At 37.4% G+C, this 20,882-nt stretch overlaps 1 protein-coding gene across 1 annotated transcript in view; it reads right to left on the bottom strand.

Annotated features, from left to right (window-relative positions):
• ACVR1C (activin A receptor type 1C) overlaps positions 1-20,882 on the bottom strand; it is a 126,591-nt gene that overhangs the window by 20,863 nt on the left and 84,846 nt on the right. Inside the window, exons 5-8 of the mRNA XM_010330082.2 lie at positions 17,593-17,760; positions 15,868-16,024; positions 13,668-13,792; positions 11,137-11,267 (exon numbers count right to left, since the gene is read on the bottom strand). Of these exons, the coding sequence (XP_010328384.2) occupies positions 11,137-11,267; positions 13,668-13,792; positions 15,868-16,024; positions 17,593-17,760 (581 nt within the window). The remainder of the gene's footprint in view (positions 1-11,136; positions 11,268-13,667; positions 13,793-15,867; positions 16,025-17,592; positions 17,761-20,882) is intronic.

Here is a 20,882-nt window from a genome sequence, read left to right as displayed (position 1 = left end):
TATTAGGTTTGCTTGCTCCAGATCTGAATTCAAGTCCTGGATACCCGTGTTAATTTTCTGTCTCCTTGATCTGTCTAATAGCGAAAATGGAGTGTTAAAGTCTCCCACTATTATTGTGTGGGAGTCTAAGTCTCTTTGTAGGTCGTTAAGAACTTGCTCATGTATTTGGGTGCTCCTGTATTGGGTGCATATATATTTAGAATCATTAGCTCGTCTTGTTGCATTAATCCTTTTACCATTATATAATGCCCTTCTTTGTCTCTTTTGATCTTTGTTGGTTTAAAGTCTATTTTATCAGAGACTAGGATTGCAACTTCTACTTTTTTGCTCTCCATTTGCTTGATAAATCTTCCTCCATCCCTTTATTTGAGCCTATGTGTATCCTTGCATGTGAGATGATACGGGTTTCCTGGATACAGCACACTGATGGGTTTTGACTTTCTATACCATTTGCCAGTCTGTGTCTTGATTGGGGCATTCAGCCCATTTACATTTAAGGTTAATATTGTTATGTGTGAATTTGATCCTGCCATTTTGATGCTAGCTGGTTGTTTTGCCCATTAGTTGATGCAGTATCTTCATTGTGTCAATGCTTTTTACCATGTGGTATGTTTTTGGAGTGGCTGGTACTGGTTGTTCCTTTCTATGTTTAGTGCTTTTTTCAGGAGCTTTTGTAAAGCAGGCCTGGTGGTGATGATATCTCTGAGCAATTGCTTGTTTGTAAAGGATTTTATTTATCCTTCACTTACGAAGCTTAGTTTGGCTGGATATGAGATTCTGGGTTGAAAGTTCTTTTCTTTAAGGATGTTGAATATTGGCCACCACTCTCTTCTGGCTTGTAAGGTTTCTGCTGAGATCTGCTGTGAGTCTGATGGGCTTCCCTTTGCGGGTAATCTGACCTTTCTCTCCGGCTGCCCTTAGCACTTTTTCCTTCATTTCAACCTTGGTGAATTTGACAATTTAGTGCCTTCGGGTTGCTCTTCTTGAGGAATATATTTGTGGTGTTCTCTGTATTTCCTGGTCTTGAATGTTGACCTGGCTTGCTAGGTTGGAGGAGTTCTCCTGGATAATATTCTGAAGAGTGTTTTCCAGCTTGGATTCATTCTCTCTGTCACATTCAGGTACACCTATCAAGTGTAGAGCAGGTCTTTTCACATAATCCCATATTGCTTGGAGGCTTTGTTAATTTCTTTTCACTCTTTTTTCTCTAACCTTGCCTTCTCATTTTATTTCATTGAGTTGATCTTCAATCTCTGATGTCCTTTCTTCTGCTTGGTTGATTCAGCTATTGAAACTTGTATATGCCTCGTGAAGTTCTCTTGTTGTCTTTTTCAGCTCCATCAATTCATTTATATTCTTCTCTGAGCATTTATTCTCATTAGCATTTTGTAAAACCTTTTTTCAAGGCTCATAGTTTTTTTGCATTGGGTTAGAACATGTTCTTTTTAGCTCAGAGAAGTTTTTTGTTATACATTTTCTGAAGCCTGTTTCTGGCAATTCATCACACTCATTCTCCATCCAGCCTTGTTCCCTTGCTGGTGAGGAGTTTGGATCCCTTGGAGGAGGACTGGCATTCTAGTTTTGGGTGTTTTCATCCTTTTTGCACTGTTTTCTTCCCATCTTTGTGGATTTATCTACCTGTGGTCTTTGTAGTTGGTGACTTTCCGTTGGGGTCTCTGAGTGGACATCCTTTTTGTTGATGATGAAGTTATTTCTTTCTGTTTCTTAGTTTTCCTTTTAATAGTCAGGCCCCTCTGCTGAGGACTGCTGGAGGTCGACTCCATACCCTGCTTGCCTGGGGATCACCTGAGGTGGCTGCAGAACAGTAAGGGTTGCTGCCAGTTTCTTCTTCTGTTATCTTTGTCCCAGAAGGATACTCACCAGATGTGAGCCAGAGCTGTCTTTCTGAGGTGTCTCTTTGGATATCTGGGGGTTGGGGAGTTGCTTGAGGAGAGAGTCTGTCTCTTATGGGAGCTCAAGTGCTTAGCTGTGAGCTCCATTGTTCCGTTCAGAGCTGCTGGACAGGTACCAAGAATATTTTTAAAAATGAAAATGTACCAATGAAACATCTTGATATCAAAAATATAACAATTGGCCAGGTGTGGTGGCTCATACATATAATCCCAACACTTTGGGAAGCGAAGGTGGGTAGATCACCTGAAGTCATGAGTTTGAGACCATCCTGGCCAACATGGTGAAATCCTGTCTCTTCTAAAAATACAAAAATTAGCCAGATGTGGTGGTGCACCCCTGTAATCTCAGCTTCTCCAGAGGCTGAGGCAGGAGAATTGCTTGAATCCAGGAGGCAGAGATAAGATCATGCCACTACACTCCAGGGTGGGTGACAGAGCGAGACTCTGTCTCAAAAAAAAATAATAATAATAAAGTAGAAAACTCAATAGATGAGTCAAATGGTAAATTAGACTTATATGAAGGTAGAATTAAAGAAATGAAAAATAAATCTTGAAAGATACATCATAAAGACACAAATATAGAAAATATGAGTGAATAAAAAACAACCAAATAGTAACGAAAGGTTTTACATGCATCTGTTGAATTCTCCAAAAGTAAGCAATAGAAACAATGAGAGGAAAACTGTTTGAAGAAATATGGATCAGATCCGATCCAAGATGGCCGATTAGACACAACTCCAGCACACAACATCCAGTGAGAGGGACACGGAAATCCAGAGATCTCCTAGCTCCAACCAAGGTATCAGGTGCGTTTCAATGGGTCTGATCTGATGGTAAGCAAAGCCCACTCAGGGCGGATTGAGGCAGGGAGGGGTGCTGCTTCACCCAGAAAGTGCATCTGACAGGCAAGTTGGAGGCTCCACCTCTGGCCCTCAGTCCATATACAGCACTTCCCCCAAAGCCTCAGCAATACACAGAACAGGGAATTCTTGCCAGCCAAGCGCTGGGAATTACAACCATGGGGTTGAATAAGAGCCTGCAGACTGAGCTATTGCCCCCTCCCCCTTCCTGGAGAGAGAGGGAGCTGTAAGCAGGAGCAGTTGGGCAGGCCCCTACCCCATGACCGGAGAGACAGGAAGCTGAAAGGGGGAGACGGTGGAGTGCAGCTGGGTGGGTCCCTACCCTCTACCACAAACCCCAGAGGGCTGAAGCTCTGACTCTAGTAGGTTGCGCAGCCAGTGCCACAGTCTGAGATGAACCCTGAATGATCCAGCCCAGTGGAGGAAGGGCACAACCCACCACTAGAGGGGTGGAACTGGGCTATATGTTTTTGGTTTTTTTGTTTTTGTTTTTGTTTTTGTTTTTGTTCTTGAGACAGAGTTTCGCTCTTGTTACCCAGGCTGGAGTGCAATGGCGCGATCTTGTTCACCGCAACCTCCGCCTCCTGGGTTCAGGCAATTCTCCTGCCTCAACCTCCTGAGTAGCTGGGATTACAGACACGCACCACCATGCCCAGCTAATTTTTTGTATTTTTAGTAGAGATGGGATTTCACTATGTTGACCGGGATGGTCTCGATCTCTTGACCTCGTGATCCACCCGCCTCGGCCTCCCAAAGTGCTGGGATTACAGGCTTGAGCCACCGTGCCTGGCCTGGACTATATGTTTTAACAAAAAACACAGTAAGCCTATGTAGCAATGGGACAGCATTCTTGACAACCCAGCAGCACCTTGCAGGTCAGCAGAAGAAGCAGGTTTAATCTCCTGGTATAAACAAAAAAGACACAGGAAACTTCCCTAGTAATCTGAAGGAGTCCCTAGAAATCCAGTAGTGCCCCCACAAGCAGATAAGTGACCTCATTAAGCAGCTCTCTGACACCACAGCCAGGTAAATCCACAAAGATGGGGAAAAGCACAAAAAAAGATGAAACCATCAAAGACCAGAACATCTCTTCTCCTTCAAAGGATCACAGTTCTTCAACAACACAGGATCACAACTTGACCCAGGAGTATGATGAATTGACAGAAACAGGCTTCAGAAGGTGGATAATAACAAACTTTTATGAGCTAAAGGAACAATACGTTCTAACTCAATGCAAAGAAACCAAAAACCTTGAAAAAGGGTTAGACGAAATGCTAACTATAATAATCAGCTTAGAGAAGAAGATAAACGACTTGGAATGGAAAAACAAAGCATGAGAACTATGTGAAGCAAACACAAGTTTTAATAGCCAAATCGATCAAGCAGAAGAAAGGGTATCAGAGATTAAAGATCAACTCAATGAAATTAAAAGAGAAGGCAAGACGAGAAAAAAGAGTGAAAAGAAATGAACAAAGCCTCCAAGAAATATGGGATTATGTGAAAAAAACTAAACTAGGCTTGATTGGTGTACCTGAATATGATGGGGAGAATGAATCAAGCTGGAATACACGCTCCAGTATATTATCCAGGAGAACTTCCCAAGCCTAGCAAGCCAGTCCAAATTTCAAATTCAAGAAATACAGAGACCTCCACAAAGATATTCCTCAAGAAGAGCAATCCCAAGGCACATAATCATCAGATTCACCAGGGTTGAAATGAAAAAATACTAAGGGCAGCCAGAGAGAAAGGTCAGGTTATCCACAAAGGGAAGCCCATCAGACTCACAGTAGATATCTCAGCAGAAACCCTACAAGCCAGAAGAGAGTGGTGGCCAATATTCAGCATCCTTAAAGAAAAGAACTTTCAATCCAGAATCTCATATCCAGCCAAACTAAGCTTCGTAAGTGAAGGAGAAATAAAATCCTTTAGGGACAAGCAATTATTGAGAGATTTTGTCACCACCAGACCTGCCCTGCAAGAGCTCCTGAAACACTAAGCACGGAAAGAAACAAGTACCAGTCACTGCAAAAGCAAAGACCAAAAATTCAATGAAGAAAATGAGTCAACTAATGGGAAATAAAACCAGCCAGCAACAAAATGGCAGGATCAAATTGACACATAACAACATTAACATTGAATGTAAATGGCCTAAATGCCCCAATCAAAAGACACAGATGGGCAAACTGGATAAAAAGTCAGAACCCATTGGTGTGCTGTATTCAAGAAACCCATCTCACATACAAAGATACACATAGGCTCAAAATAAAGGGATGGAAGATTTACCAAGCAAATGGAGAACAAAAAAAAGCAGGGGTTGCAATCCTAGTCTCCGATAAAATGGACTGCAAACCAACAAAGATTGAAAGAGACAAAGAAGGACACTACATAATGGTAAAAGGATCAATCCAATCCAACAGAAAGAGCTAACTATCCTAAATATATACACCCCCCAACACAGGAGCATCCAGATATATAAGGCAAGTTTTTAATGACCTTAAATGAGATTTAGACTCCCACACAGTAATATTGGGAGACTTTAACACTCCACTGTCAATATTAAATCAATGAGACAGGAAATTAACAAGGATATCCAGGACTTGAATGCAGAGCTGGACCAAGCAGACCTAATAGACATATACAGAATGCTCCACCCCAAATCCATAGAATATACATTTTTCTTAGCACCACATTGCACTTATTCTAAAATTGACCACATCATTGGAAGCAAATCACTCTTCTGCAAATGCAAAAGAACAGAAATCATAAACTGTCTATCAGACCACAGTGCCATCAGACTAGAACTCAGGATCAAAAAACACACTCAAACCCACACAACCACTTGGAAACTGAACTTGCTTCTGAGTGTCGACTGGATAAACAACAAAATTAAGACAGAAATAAAGATATTCTTCGAATCCAACCAGAATGAAGACACAACTTACCAGAATCTCTGGGACACTTTTAAAGCAGTGTCAAAAGGGAAATTTATAGCAGTAAATGCTCACCAGAGAAAAGAGGAAAGATCTAAAATCTACACCCTATTGTCAAAATTGAAAAAGCTGGAGGAGCAGGATCAAAAAATTTCTCAAAAGCTAGCAGAAGACAAGAAATAACTAAGATCAGAACAGAACTGAAGGAGACAGAGACACAAAAAACCCTTCAAAAAAATCAATAAATTCAGGAGCTGTTTTTTTTTTAGAAGATCAACAAGATAGACAGCTAGCCATATTAATAAAGAAAAGAGAGAAGAATCAAATAGATGCAATAAAAAATGATATAAAAACTACCATCAGAGATTACTACAAACAGCTCTACTCACATAAACCAGTAAATCAGGAAGATATGAACAATTCCTAGACCCTTGTATTCTACCAAGACTAAACCAGAAGGAAGCTGAAACCCTGAATAGACCAATAACAAGGGCTGAAGTAGAGACAGCAATCAATAGCCTACCAACCAAAAAAAGTCCAGGTCGAGACGGGTTCACAGCCAAATTCTACCAGACGTACAAAGAGGAGCTGGTTCTATTTCTTCCGAAACTGTATCAAATAATACAAAAGGAGGGAATCCTCCCTAACTCATTTTATGAGACCAACATCATCCTGATACCAAAACCAGGCAGTGACTCAACTAAAAATGAAAACTTCAGGCCAATATCCATGATGAACATCGACATAAAAATCTTCAATAAAATACTGGCAAACAGATTGCAACAGCACATAAAGAAGCTTATCCATCATGACCAAGTAGGCTTCATCCCAGGGATGCAAGGCTGGTTCAACATACGCAAATCCATAAATGTAATCCATCATATAAATGGAACCAAAGAAAAAAACCACATGATTATCTGAATAGATGCAGAGAAGGCCTTCGATAAAATTCAACAGCCCTTCATGCTAAAAACTCTCAATAAACCAGGTATTGATGGAACATATCATAAAATGATAAAAGCTAGATATGACAAACCTACAGCTAATATCATGCTTAATGGGCAAAAGATGGAAGAATTCCCTTTGAAATCAAGCACTAGACAATGATGCCCTCTCTCACCACTCCTATTTAACATAGTATTGGAAGTTCTAGCCAGAGCAATCAGGCAAGAAAAAGAAATAAAGGGTATTCAATTAGGAAAGGAGGAAGTCAAACTGTCTCTATTTGCAGATGGCATGATTGTATATCTAGAAGACCCCATCATCTCAGCCTAAAATCTTCTCAAACTGATAAGCAACTTCAGCAAAGTCTCAGGATACAAAATCAATGGGTAGAAATCACAAGCATTCCTATATACTAATAACAGACTTAAAGAGAGCCAAACCAAGAGTGAACTCCCATTCACAATTACTACAAAGACAATAAAATACCTAGGAATATGACTAACAAAGGATGTAAGAGAGGACACAAACAGATGGATAAACATTCCATGCTAATGATTAGGAAGAAGGAATATCATGAAAACGGCCATACTGCCCAAAGTAGTGTATGGATTCAAGGCTATCTCCATCAAGCTACCAATGACCTTCTTCACAGAACTGGAAAAAAACCACTTTAAACTTCATATGGAATCACAAAAGACCCACATTGCCAAGACAATCCTAAGCAAAAAGAACAAAGCCAGAGGCATCACACTGCTGGACTTCAAACTATACTACAAGGCTACAGTAATCAAAACAGCATGGTACTGGTACCAAAACAGAGACATAGACCAATGGAACAGAACAGAGACCGCAGAATAAACACCACAATCTACAACCAACTGATCTTTGACAAACCTGGCAAAAACAAACAATGGGGAAAGGATTCCCTGTTTAATAAATGGTGTTGGAAAAACTGGCTAGCCATGTGCAGAAAGCAGAAACTGGACCCCTACCTGTCACCTTACACTAAAATTAACTCCAATAGATCAAAGATTTAAACATAAAACCTAACACCATAAAAACACTAGAAGAAAATGTAGGCAAAACCATCCAGGACATAGGCATAGGCAAAGACTTCATGACTAAAACACCAAAAGCAATGGCAATAAAAGCTAGGATAGACAAATGGGATCTAATTAAACTCCAGAACTTCTGTACAGCAAATGAAACCATCATTAGAAGTGAATCAGCAACCAAAAGAATGGGAAAAAAATTTTGCAATCTACCAATCTGACAAAGGGCTAATATCCAGTATCTACAAAGAAACTAAAACAGATATACAGGAAAAAAACAACCCCATTCAAAAGTGGGCAAAGGATATGAACAGACACTTTCCAAAAGAGAACATATATGAGGCCAACAAGCATATGAAAAAATGCTCATTATCACTGGTCATTAGAGAAATGCACATCAAAACCACACTGAGATATCATCTCACACCAGTTAGAACGGCGATCATTAAAAAATCTGGAGACAACGGATGCTGGAGAGGATGTGGAGAAATGGTGGGAGTGTAAATTAGTTCAACCATTGTGGAAGACAGTGTGGCCATTTCTCAAGGATCTAGAAATAGAAATTCCATTTGACCCAGTAATCCCACTACTGGGTATATACCCAAAGAACTATAAATCGTTCTACTATAAAGACACATGCACACATATGTTCATTGCAGCCCTGTGTACAATAGCAAAGACCTGGAACCAACCCAAATGTCCATCAATGATAGACTGGACAAAGAAAATATGGTATATATAAACCATGGAATACTATGCAGCCACAAAAAAATGGTAAGTTTGTGTCCTTTGTAGGGACTTGGATGAATCTGGAAACCATCATTCTCAGCAAACTGACACAAGAACAGAAAGCCAAACACTGTATGTTCTCACTCATAGGTCGGTGTTGAACAACAAGAACATCTGGACTCAGGGAGAGGAGCATCACACATTGGGGACAGCTGGGGGGGCAGAGAGATAGCAAAGGGTGGGGAGAGTGGGGAGAGATAACATGGGGAGAAATGCCAGATAATGGTATGCACCTAAAGTAAAATAAATTTTAAAATAATATAAATAAATAAAAGAAATATGACTCAGACTTTTCTAGAACTGAGGAAAGTCACAAACCACTAGACTTGAATAGTCTAAATATTCCAAGCAAGACTGACCAAGAGGCATCTACACCAAAGACATCAGAGAAACTGCAGAATGCTGAAGACAGACAAGTTCTTAAAAGCAGTCAAAAAGAAAGGATAAATTAACTAAAAATATATTGATTATTTGCTGACTTCATGATAGCAATAATGAAAGGCACATAATAGTGGAATAATAATTTTAAGGTGTTTAGAGAAAATAACTGTTTCTATGGCTAGACAAACTATTTGTTCAAGATTGAGGACAAAATAAAGATATTTTGGATGCCCCCAAACTGAAAAATCTTACAATCACTAGGCCTTCTCTAAAAAAATAAAATACTTTTAAAGGATGCACATCAGGAAGTCATAAAATGATCTGAAAGGTAAGAAGGAATGTTGAGCAAAGAAAATGATAAAAATGAATAAGTCTTATTAATAATAGTATAAAATGAGACCAATATCTAATACACGAGATTAATGTAAAACAAGATAGAAGTACTGGACGAGAATTGCATATGTCAGCAGTGTACAAAATTGATGACACCAAAATGACTATGTTGGGCTTATTCCAAGAATGTATGTTTGGTTTAACACTGGAAAATCTATAATTGAAATTCATTGCATTAAAAAATTAAGCAGAATGCTGTATCATCACCTTATAGATAGAACATATGCTTCTATTGTGTTGAATACTATATAGTAATGAAAATGGACAGATTATAGCTACATATATATAATGGAGAGTAAAAACATTTTGAAAAGGAGATCTACAGTAAGTTTCAATCATGTTAGTTCCACAAATATGCAAAAGTAAACAACATATTGTTCTTCTGAATATACACATATATTCCTCTCTCTCTCTCTCTCTCTCTCTCTCTATATATATATATATATAGAGAGAGAGAGAGAGAGAGAGAGAGAGAGAGAGAGAGAGAGAAATTCTAAAGGAAAGCAAGAAAAGAGTAAATAAATAATTGATTATAATAGTAACTAACCTCTCAGAGGGGTAAGAAATCTTCAAAAGTATTGAAAAATGTTTTCTATTTCAAACTTGGTAGTGGATTCACAACTTTTCATTCTATTATACTTTAAACACTATAAATTTATTTTGTTTCATGTACATAAATTATTAGAAATTTTAATTTCAATTAAACTACAAATTCTTCAAAATTTGCTTCTCAAATAAGTATGTAGGTAAGAGTTCTACACAAAATATAAAATAACAAAATGCAAATCTTGTGTTTTGAATCATAAATTAGAAAAAGGGCTGAGAAACATGATTAAATTAGAAAAAGGATTGGGGAACAAGAAGGAACAGAAAAAAATGAGGCAAAAAGGCAACTACATAAAACATTCCCTAAAACAAAGCCAGACTAAAAGACATCACCTAAAAAAAACTCATTCTTTACATTAAAATATGGCAAAAAAAATAGCAATAACTGAAATGAGGGAGATTAAAGTATCAGAATGGTTCTGGAACTAGTTAGATGGTTTACAGTCTTGTCCCCACCTTCTACTCTTTGTCCTTGTAAGAGCTAGAAAAAAAATACCTTCACATAAGGCATAAGAAGCACTGCAATAATCATTTACTGCTTTTCTAGTCTGTTATGGTTAAATACTGGTTTGCTGGATATGACAAGATAAATAACAACGGTCTCTGCTGTGAGGGAGCTTTTCTAATAAGAGAGAATACGTTCAAACTCCAGCAGGTTGAGATGAAGTATAACTTACTGAATATAAAGATGATTGGAATTGTAATATTCTGTGTGGCAGAGACATTAACTACCCACTGAGTCTACCCGTGTTCCCCACAGTTCCTAGCCCCCTTACAGTTTGGTGGGATCATGTGACAAGTTATGGTAAGAGCCATGAGTGGAAGAGATGCATGTCATCTGATGCTGAAGCATTAAAGAGCCAGTGTGTGATCCTCCAGCTTTTCTCTTCACCTGACCTAGAGATCTGGAAACTATGTGTCCAAGGATCAAAACAGAGTGATTACTGAGTCACTGCAGTAAGAACAGATGCCATGGAGAGTTGCCTAACCTGCAGAGCACTTTCTGTAAGAAAAAATAAAGTCTTGTGGAAAGTCACTGAGATTTCAGAATTCGTTACTGTCACATAACCCAGCATTATGCATGCATACCACTAAAGGGAAAAAAGATCCTTCTGAAGATTTATAAAAACACATATGCCTACATATAGAGAATGAATTGGATACTTACACTAAGAAAGAAAAACTATATGGTCTCTGAAAATTCTCCCTGATATTCACCTCAAAAAATATAATAATAAAAATATACGTAAAAACATATTAGCCTTACTTCACAACTTTGCCACTGGTTTGGGATACTTGGTCGAAACTTCTGGTCACAGACAACCTTTCTCATTTCCTCTATAGAGGGATCTGAAGGCACCATGTCATAATAAGGCAATTGGTACTCCTCAACAATTCCTGTAAGAAATTTGCATAATATATTTCCACATGCAAATAATAAAGATGTCTATTTCAAATATTACCAATTAAGTTTTCTAGGCACAAGTGACACCCCAGGGAACTGGAAAGTCAAGTTTATTAAAATAATGCATCACTATAAAATCAAGGATATAAGTTTAAAGCACTCAGTTGAATAGTTATATAAAGTTATGAAATTTTATAAAATTTTTCATAACTATAAATTTTATGAGTATATAAATTATTATAAAACAATTTTCTAATATAACATTTCTATATATAAAATAGTTTTTCTATTGAAATTATGTAAATTTTTATTCAATTAAAATGCCATTATACAATTTAAAAGCAATGCCTACTTTCTTCTGATTATGAAATTTGTAGTACAGCGTCATTGTTTTGTGAATGAAGTACCTATATTTTCCCATCAGATAACTTTTTTAAAACAAAACAGCTTTCTCTCTTTGAAAACTTTTAGGCAATCTTTTTAACGTTGGATTTCTTAGATTTAGACTTTAGAACGACTGAACCTGAGAATGTTCTGGAGAACTCAAAGGTAGTTGAAGATGGATAGTTCAATATGAAGATTAATATTTAAAGAGTCTCAAAGACAATGATAAAGATGACCTTAATTATCAGAATACTGGTTAAATTCCAAGAAATTCCTTATAAAATCTTTTTAATTAACTGCAGTGCTTTTAATTTAAAATATGTAAGACTTGCCATAATACTAGAAAACTAACTCATGTCTGCTAAATTACTATTTTTACAATTGAAGAAAAGGACAAAAATCTAAAAGCAAATCTAGACTAATATCGACATGAAATTTTTACAAAAAATAATTAACATGTTTGACATCTTGCTGTTTGCCATGCATTGCCCTAAGGCCTTTACAGGTTTTAACTAATCAGTCCTCAAAACTACTGACTAAAGAAGGTACAATATTATTTCTATTTTATAGATGAGGAAACTGAGGCACGGAATGTTATAAATTTGTTCAGAGACATAGAGCTAATAAGTGGCAAATCTGGAATGCAAACCCTAGTATCCATGTTCAGCACCACTATAATTCTACTGCATTTAAAAAGTTTTAGGTCCCTGAATGTTTTACAACATCATCTATGAATAAAAAAGAAAAAGTTGTATGTTTGCTCATTCAGACATAATTTTAACCTTAGAAGCTTTTCATAAAATCTGCAAGGTTTTTAAAAAATCAGATTAATGTAATGCAAATAACATCAATACAAAGTGCAAAAAAATGAAAATAGCTTAATAATGACAGCTCTTTAATTGAAAGTTTACTGTGAACAAGCTCTGTACTAAAAGCTTCACAGGAATTAATTCATTAAATCCTTAAAGCCCACGAGGTCAGTTTTTGTATTACCTTCATTTTACAGATGAGGAAAGTCAACTAAGTAACTTGCCTGAAGTTGGACATTCAAGCAACTGCTAAACCAATGCTCAATCCTAAGTCTGTCTCACTTGAAAATAGAAACTAAACCATTTTCTACCAGCATTTAACTTTTTCTTCATTGAAGCAACAGTTTCATCAGACATATTTACAGGGCTCCCCCCTTCCTAATTATTCCCATTAAGTTCTTTTTCCTTTTTTTTTTTTTTTTTTTTTTTTTTTTTGGACATGGAGTTTCGCTCTTGTTGGCTAGGCTGGAGTGCAGTGGTGTGGTCTTGGGTCACTGCATCCTCCGCCTCCCAAGTTCAAGCAATTCTCCTGCACAGTCTCAGCTGGGATTACAGGCATGTGCCACTACACCCAGCTAATTTTGTATTTTTAGTAGAGACAGGGTTTCTCCATGTTGGTCAGGCTGGTCTCAAACTTCCGACCTCAAGTGATCCACCACTTTGACTTCCCAAAGTGCTGGGATTACAGGCATGAGCCACCATGCCAGGCCACACAATTCAGTTCTAAACTGCTGGGAGCAGTAAAGGCAGGAAGTTTGTCTTTGCCCACTTCTTTCCACACCTTTATTCAACCCCACAACATTTCTCTTATCACAGGGAAGAAAAGAAAAGCTTAATAAACTGAACCCTTCAAGTCCTGTGGCCTCAGCAAATTATCTGACTTCTTTGGTATATAATTAGGAATACCAGCTAACTGTTTACAAACTCAAATAAAATAATTTTCAAGTGCTTCATAAAGTGTCATATGGAAACAATTATCAGGAGAACTGTCACCCCACTAGGCAGTAATCACAATATAAAATCTCCATTATATGCAAGATGTCCCACATTTGCCTCTGGAAAGATATCACTAAAAGGTATTCTCTTAAATACCTGAAAAAAAGATTCAATATAGTGCTTGGGGAAACAAGATAAAATATTACATATTGTATTCAGATTATCAAGGAAAGGCAAACACAAAGGATATTTCCAAAATTTTACCTCTGACTGAACACCTTCGGGCTATTTCCCAGTAAACCAGACCAACAGAATAGATGTCAGCTCGTTTGAAGGACTCAAAGATATGCACATTCATTGTATCATCAAGCATTTCAGGAGCCATATACCTTCAAAAACATGCACATTTCAGATTCTGTGTATGACTTTATAGCAGTTCAGTAAAACAATCTTAAGAAATTAAGATAGTTCATGCCATTTTAAAAGATAGATTTGAGGCACTATAATAGAAAAAATTAAAGACGTTGATTCAACCATCGATTTTAAAAATCTTTTTTTTTTTTAATTTGAGATGGAGTCTCACTCTGTTGCCAGGCTGGAGTGCAGTGGCAGGATCTTAGCTCACTGTAACCTCCGCCTCCCAGGTTCAATCGATTCTCCTGCCTCAGCCTCTCGAGTAGCTGGGACTATAAGCACACACCAACATGCCCAGCTAATTTTTGTATTTTAGTAGAGATGGGGTTTCACCAATGTTGGCCAAGATGGTCGCGATCTCCTGACCTCGTGATCTGCCCACCTTAGCCTCCCAAAGTGCTGGGTTTACAGGCGTGAGCCACTGAGCTCGGCCTAAAAAAAACATTTTAAATAGAACTAGAGGTCATTCCACTCAGTGTTAAAGCAGGTGTGCCAGGAGTCTACTGCTTGGAAACTGTGAGTTGGAGGGACACTCAATGAGCAAAGCACTCAACAGGAGAGATGGCACTCAGTTGCCACCAGTAGTTTGTTGCCAGGGAAAGCTCCCTGAGGGCAGAATATGTTTTATTCATCTGGGTGGGCCCAAACCTCCAACTGTGCTCAGCAGCACTCCACCCATACTCTCTCTCACTGAACAATTTTATTTTACATGGACTCAAAAAAATTATAGCCATGTTGGAACAAGAGTCAGTGTGAGAAATCTATAGTCTGTGGACCTGAGCCTTGCTGTAGTAGGGAGATTTTGAAGATTTCCCAGAACAGTGAAGTAAGAATGCAATACCCTCCCAAGTTCTTGCAAGAGTGTTAAATCCTTTGAAGGAAGCTAGCATCCAAGGTTTCCCTGAAGGTTCCTGATATAGGGATGGTCAGATGGGCGAGGTAAGGCTTTTCTTGTACAGGGAAAAGGAGAGAAGTCCCTTAGGGCTGCCCAGTGTGAATAAACTGCCTGGAAGTGTTCCTGGGGCCTCAAAGTCTCCAGCAGATCATGAGAGGCACTCACAGGAACTGTCCTGGAATCTCAAATATGGCTTGAAGGCCAACTATAGCAGCTTAGAATTTCTCTACTCTCAAGGGCCTCTAACAACTCCAAGAAAATATTTTGGTTGCTTCTGATTTCAAGATCAAGAACCTGGAATTTTGCCAAAGTAATGTAGAGCCTGAAAATCAAGTAAAAAGAATTGAAGTAGGCTGTCCATATGGCCACAGGCTGGCTACAACAAGAGAAACACTAGAAATCCCAATCTTAATAGGCCTGACCTGATACATGTGTGGTATATGTTGTTAGCTTCATGCTCATTCTTAATCTTCAGAGATTCTATTCCTTGAAAGTGGGAATTGTATCCAAACTCATATTATCTTAATTCATATCAATTTGGCAGACTTAATGATAAGTAAAAGTATGGTAATACATAAATTGTTACATAATATGTTTAAAGAGTAAGGGAATATAGCAATACATAAGTGAATTCATTATTAGATATATATTCCGTGTATCTATTTCAACATATTGATTCTGCATCTATCTATTAGACAGACTAGATCACTAATAGATTCCTCTCTATTTCAACATACTGATTCTATGTCTGTTGTATAGAACCTAAATATGTAGAACTAGCCCTAAGTTTCAGTTCATGTATGGGATATAAAGGCTTTGGAGGAGCTGCATACTGCTGACTTTTCTTCTTATCTGTAGGAAAATGCATTCTCAGAAAATGGCATTCTAAAAATAATACATCACTATCTCTTCCACCATTTCTCTCCACTGGACTCTGTACTTAAATGGCTGTAATCTGTATGGCCCAAAATGCCAACTCTCCTTGCTTTGGAACCCTTGTGCCCACTAACTTCTCAATGACCCAGAGAAAACTTCTGGATTTCTTGGGCCCAGTGGTTTTCCATTTGGACCTGAGCCGCCTCCACACACATGAGGACATTCATGCTTCTTGGGCACTTTCACATCTTACTATGCTACCCAAGTCAGTCAGCTTACCTCTTGGTTCCCACTTTAGGATTCTGAGGTATGTCAATAGTGTTCAGTATTGAATCATGCTTCACAGCCAACCCTAAGTCCGCTATGGCACAAGTTTCACATTTTTTCACTAAGATATTCTTGGATTTTATGTCTCGATGAGCAATAGCAGGTTTACCTATGAAGCATAAGAAAAACATGTATTTTTTTCTTTACTGAAGACTGAGTCTGTCAAAGAGAAATCATCATGAAGACTTAGCTCAAAGTGTGCTAATTCAAAAAGAGTCTTCTTCCAAACTCTTGTCACTATCTAAATTATCTTGTTTATTTATGTACATGCTGAATAATCTGTCTCTCCCAACTAAACTGTAAACTGAATGAGGGCAGTAACTATTTTGTTCATCACCATGCCTCTATTGGTTAGAGCACTGGAAGACTAATTAGATCACTAATAAATATTTTTAATAGATGAGGAAATAATTAGTACTGCTATGTCCTCAGAAGAACATGGCAAATATTGTTTTACAAAATAAGTCTGAAAACTTGTACTACTGTACACCAGCAGTTCTCAATTGTGGCCAAAAGACCCCCGTGGTCCTTGCAACTCTTTTCTAACTATGTGTCTGTGTGACATCACCTTTTCTTCACATATTTCAACCAAAACAATATATGAAAACAGATGGAATGAAGAACAGGTATGAAAACCCAGACATTAAAACAGACATTAAAGGGATTTGCAACATTGTAAAACAAAGCCACTATTTTCATTAGATCAGTTTGTGTATTGGAAAAAAAAATGTTGTTATATTTAAAATATGTCATTTATGTTAACATTTAATTGGCTATTTTAAGAAAATTAAGTACTTTTAAACTCAATTTTAATTTCTAATATTGTAAACAGTAATAGATATAAGCTACATACACAAAAACCTTTGTAGTCCTCAATTTTAGGAGTGTAAAGGGATCATGAGTTCAAATGTGAGAACCACTGCCCTGTCTAGATTAATTGACTGTAGAGCCAACTTTCTTAACTCAATAAACAGAAAAGGTAGTAGGTACTATTTGGTCTTTAAGTACATGATAAACAATTTTTTTTTCAAAATCACATTACACTTTCCAATTACTTTTTTAATTATCAAAGGGAAACATTTAAATTAGTTGTGTTCTCCAGATATAGGACATCTGCCACTAAAGCAAGATCTCCCAGGTACATATGCTAAATGGCAAAGATAGAACCACTAGGAATAAATTTTTTAAAATACTGTTATGGATAAGATACAAAATAGCATACTGATGACAGTTGGCTATATTATGACAACACCTTTAGCTTTTAAATTACCCTTAGCGTTTCTTCACTTTTTTTGTTTTTTCAATATAGGGTCTCACTCTGTCACCTAAACTAGAGTGCAGTGGTGTAGTCATAACTCACTGCAGCCTGGACCTTCCAGGCTCAAGTTATCCTCCCATCTCAGCCTCCCAAGTATATGGGCACTAAAGGCACATGCCACCACAATCAGTTTTTTTTTTTTTTTTTTTAGAGATGGAGATCTCACTGTGTTGCCCAGGCTGTTCTCAAATTCCTGGCCTCAAGTGATCCTCCCATCTAAGGTTACCAAAATGCTAGGATGACAGGTATATGCCACTGTGCCCAGGCTCTTTACATTTGATAATTATTTCTAATAAATTATAACTAAGTACTTCTATCCTCATATTCAAAGTGGAAAGAAATGAAAAGGAAATACATACCTTGTGTACCAACAATCTCCATATGAAGGTGTGCCAGACCACTAGCAATTGAGAGTGCCAGCTTGATCATTCCAGCCACAGTCACTATGTTTCTATTCAAATAGTCATATAAAGAACCCTGTTCATGATATTCAGATACCAGCCAAAGTTGAGTCCAAGTTCCATTATCTAACAAGAAAATATAATTTTTGAGAAGCCAAAAACTTTTCACAAATATTAGTATTTAAATTAATCTGTGTTGTTAACACAGAAAAGTTAATTGCTTCAGTGGTAATGCTTACAGTCCAAGTTAGTAAAAAATTCTCAATGAATATCTGAAGATACTGATATGTTGGAACCTGTTATATGTGCCCACCATATAAAAAGAAAGTTGTGAGGTTGTGACTGATTCTAACAACTGAACAACTCCTTTCTTATTTCCTCTATATCAATACCCGATGGCAATAGTAACCACATTATAGGAGAAACTACTGAGAGGTGAATTTAGGCTCAGTGTTGTGTTATAAATTACTCTGAGCTTTTAAGAAAAATTGTACCAATAAACATAAGAAATACAAATTTATGCAAAGTATTATTTCTATATTATTTCTATCATAAAGGCTCTAACATTCTAAAAATGTTGACGTTATTCACCTTTCAAAATATAAAGTTGGTTATTTTCCCCAAAAGCTTATAGTAAGAGCCAAACACAATCACTAGACATTTTCAAATAATCCACCTCATAATTTAGCCAAAACCTAATCCAGTTTATAAAAGACTTTTAGAAATTACCCTAAAACTTTTCTACATGTTAGTAGAGTAAGCTTTAGCTCTGGAAATAATATGTCTACTGCAACCCTGGGCAGTCCTGACCAGTACTGACAATCAGTGAAAAGATCTATAATGAACATTTGCTAAGGACCTATCTGGCCAGATGCTTTATGTACAAGAGCTCTTTATTTAATTTCCAAATCTGGGTAGTGATAAAATTTCCTAGGAATTTAAAAGTCAACATGGTAAAGCTCATTAACATACAACATATAAAAATAACCCGTTCTCACACCTCTCTCCCTGATTGACACCAGTTGCTATCTTGTCCTCTCATATCAATGCTTTTGTCTGACAGTTGACTAAAGAGTGAAACTGTAAATGTTGCAAAAGGTAAAGGAATTAAAAAATGAAAGTGTTGTTAGAGATCATTTGGAATCATGCAAAAAGCCACTGACAAGTTAGAAGACGATAGAGGTAGACCAGTTGAACTCAAGAAGAGAAAACCCAGGATAATCTCTCTTGTGAATATTATTATTATTTTTTTTATTTTTTGAGACGGTATGTTACTCTGTCACTTAAGCTGGAGTACAGTGGTGTAATCTCGGTTTACCACAACCTCTGCTTCCCAGGTCCAAGCAATTCTCTTGTCTCAGCTTCCTGAGTAGCTGGGATTACAGGCACCCACCACCACACCCAGCTAATTTTTTGGGGGGAGGGTGGTATTTTTAGTAGAAACAGGGTTTCACCAGGTTGGCCAGGCTGTCTTGAACTCCTGACCTTAGGTGATCCACCCACCTTGGACTCCCAAAGTGCTGGGATTACAGGTGTGAGCCACCATGCCTGGCCAATACATACTCTATTATAATCCAATAAACATGTTAAATTAGCCCATGAAGATGATCCATGTACAGTGATAACTGTTTTGACAGCATTGCTGATCAATCCAACCAGTAGGCTGTTCAGCTCAAGATTAGGAGAGAAAAGAAAACATTCTTAATGGCTAAATGAGAACTGTCTCATACTCAATGATCTGGATATAGTTTCAAAGTATATGTAGTTACAAATTTGGAAAAAACTTCTTTTGTTAGCCCTCTTGCCTTTACCACTTTTCTCCTTAGCAAAATCAGAAATGACAAATCATCAACAAACATAATTATGGCCAAAATGTATGCTAAATGCTAAGCCTCTCTTTTTCCATGCAATTAAAATGAATACTTTTATAATTAAGTTTATATTAGATAAAATTAACTATAAGTTCTTAATTTTCACAGGCTTTGGTGGAACCCTGACATCCATAGATAATTTGTATTAACCCTTTTTTTGATTGGGGTTACAATCTCGACTCCACCAAAGTGCTTCATGAGTATTACTAACTGGAGTTAAAGTTTAAAAGTTGACTGAATCAAGTTTTCCTCACTTTTGTTACCCATTAGGGGCACTTATGAACAGTTAAATGAATTTTGTAAAAAGAAGAGAAAAAGCATAATCTACAAATTCTATATCCAATCTGTGATTACATAAGCACAGATACAATATTTTATGAGTACTTATTTTAAATATCAGAAAGCTGATGCTCTGACTTGCTCCATGAAACTCAAAAAATAACAAACACTGCTTGGCACTGTTAATGTTGGCCTCAAGATACAAATCGTGCTCAAAGTAACATTAATAAAAAATTTCACTAAAATTGTCTTGCTTACCACCATTCTGATACAAGCAAAAGAGATAATCAGAAAATTTAGATGCAGCCTGTTATAGGAATGAAAAATATAGCACTAGCAAAGTTGCGCATTCAGCTAGTATTCATTGGTATGTCTGTATTGGTTACTAAAATATTGAAATATTTCCATCCTTCTTGTTAAATAGCTGTTATTCAAAACTCCCAGGCCGGGAGCGGTGGCTCAAGCTTGAAATCCCAGCACTTTGGGATGGTGAGGTGGGGAGATCACTTGAACTCAGGAGTTTAAGACCAGCCTGGCCAACATAGTGAAATCCCATCTGTACTAAAATTACAAAAATTAGCCATGCATAGGGGCAGGCGCCTGTAGTCCCAGCTACTTGGGAGGCTGAGGCGGGAGAATTGCTTGAACCCAAGAGGCGGAGGTTGCAGTGAGCCGAGATTGGACTACTGCACTCCAGCCTGGGCGACACAGGGAGGTTCTGTCTCAACAAACAAACAAACAACAACAACAAAAAAAAAAAAGCTCCCAAATTCCCAGTGATACTCCTTTGCCCTAGACACCCAGATGCCTCCAGATCTCTTCATGACCAAGCAGTAACTAAAGGGATAAAACATAGCATGGCAGCATTCTCCAGGATTCTGTTCCAGTTGAGGCTTCTGTTCTGATTAGTTGGTTCCTGCACCAAATAGCAAACATTTTAAGCACTTCCCTGGCTGTCTGGACATTATGATTTTCTATCACTCATTTGCCCTGCTTCATTGTATGTTATATACATTTATCTGTGGGAAAGAAGAAAGGATTTTATATAAATTAGACTTTCATATAGACTTTATTAAAAAAGATGAATTTTATTTTTTT

This window comes from Saimiri boliviensis, chromosome 5 (assembly GCF_048565385.1).
Source record: "Saimiri boliviensis isolate mSaiBol1 chromosome 5, mSaiBol1.pri, whole genome shotgun sequence".
Classification (NCBI taxonomy): Eukaryota; Metazoa; Chordata; class Mammalia; order Primates; family Cebidae; genus Saimiri; species Saimiri boliviensis.
The sequence above is the reverse complement of the archived record's forward strand: the minus strand, read 5'-3'. Positions and strand labels throughout refer to the sequence as shown.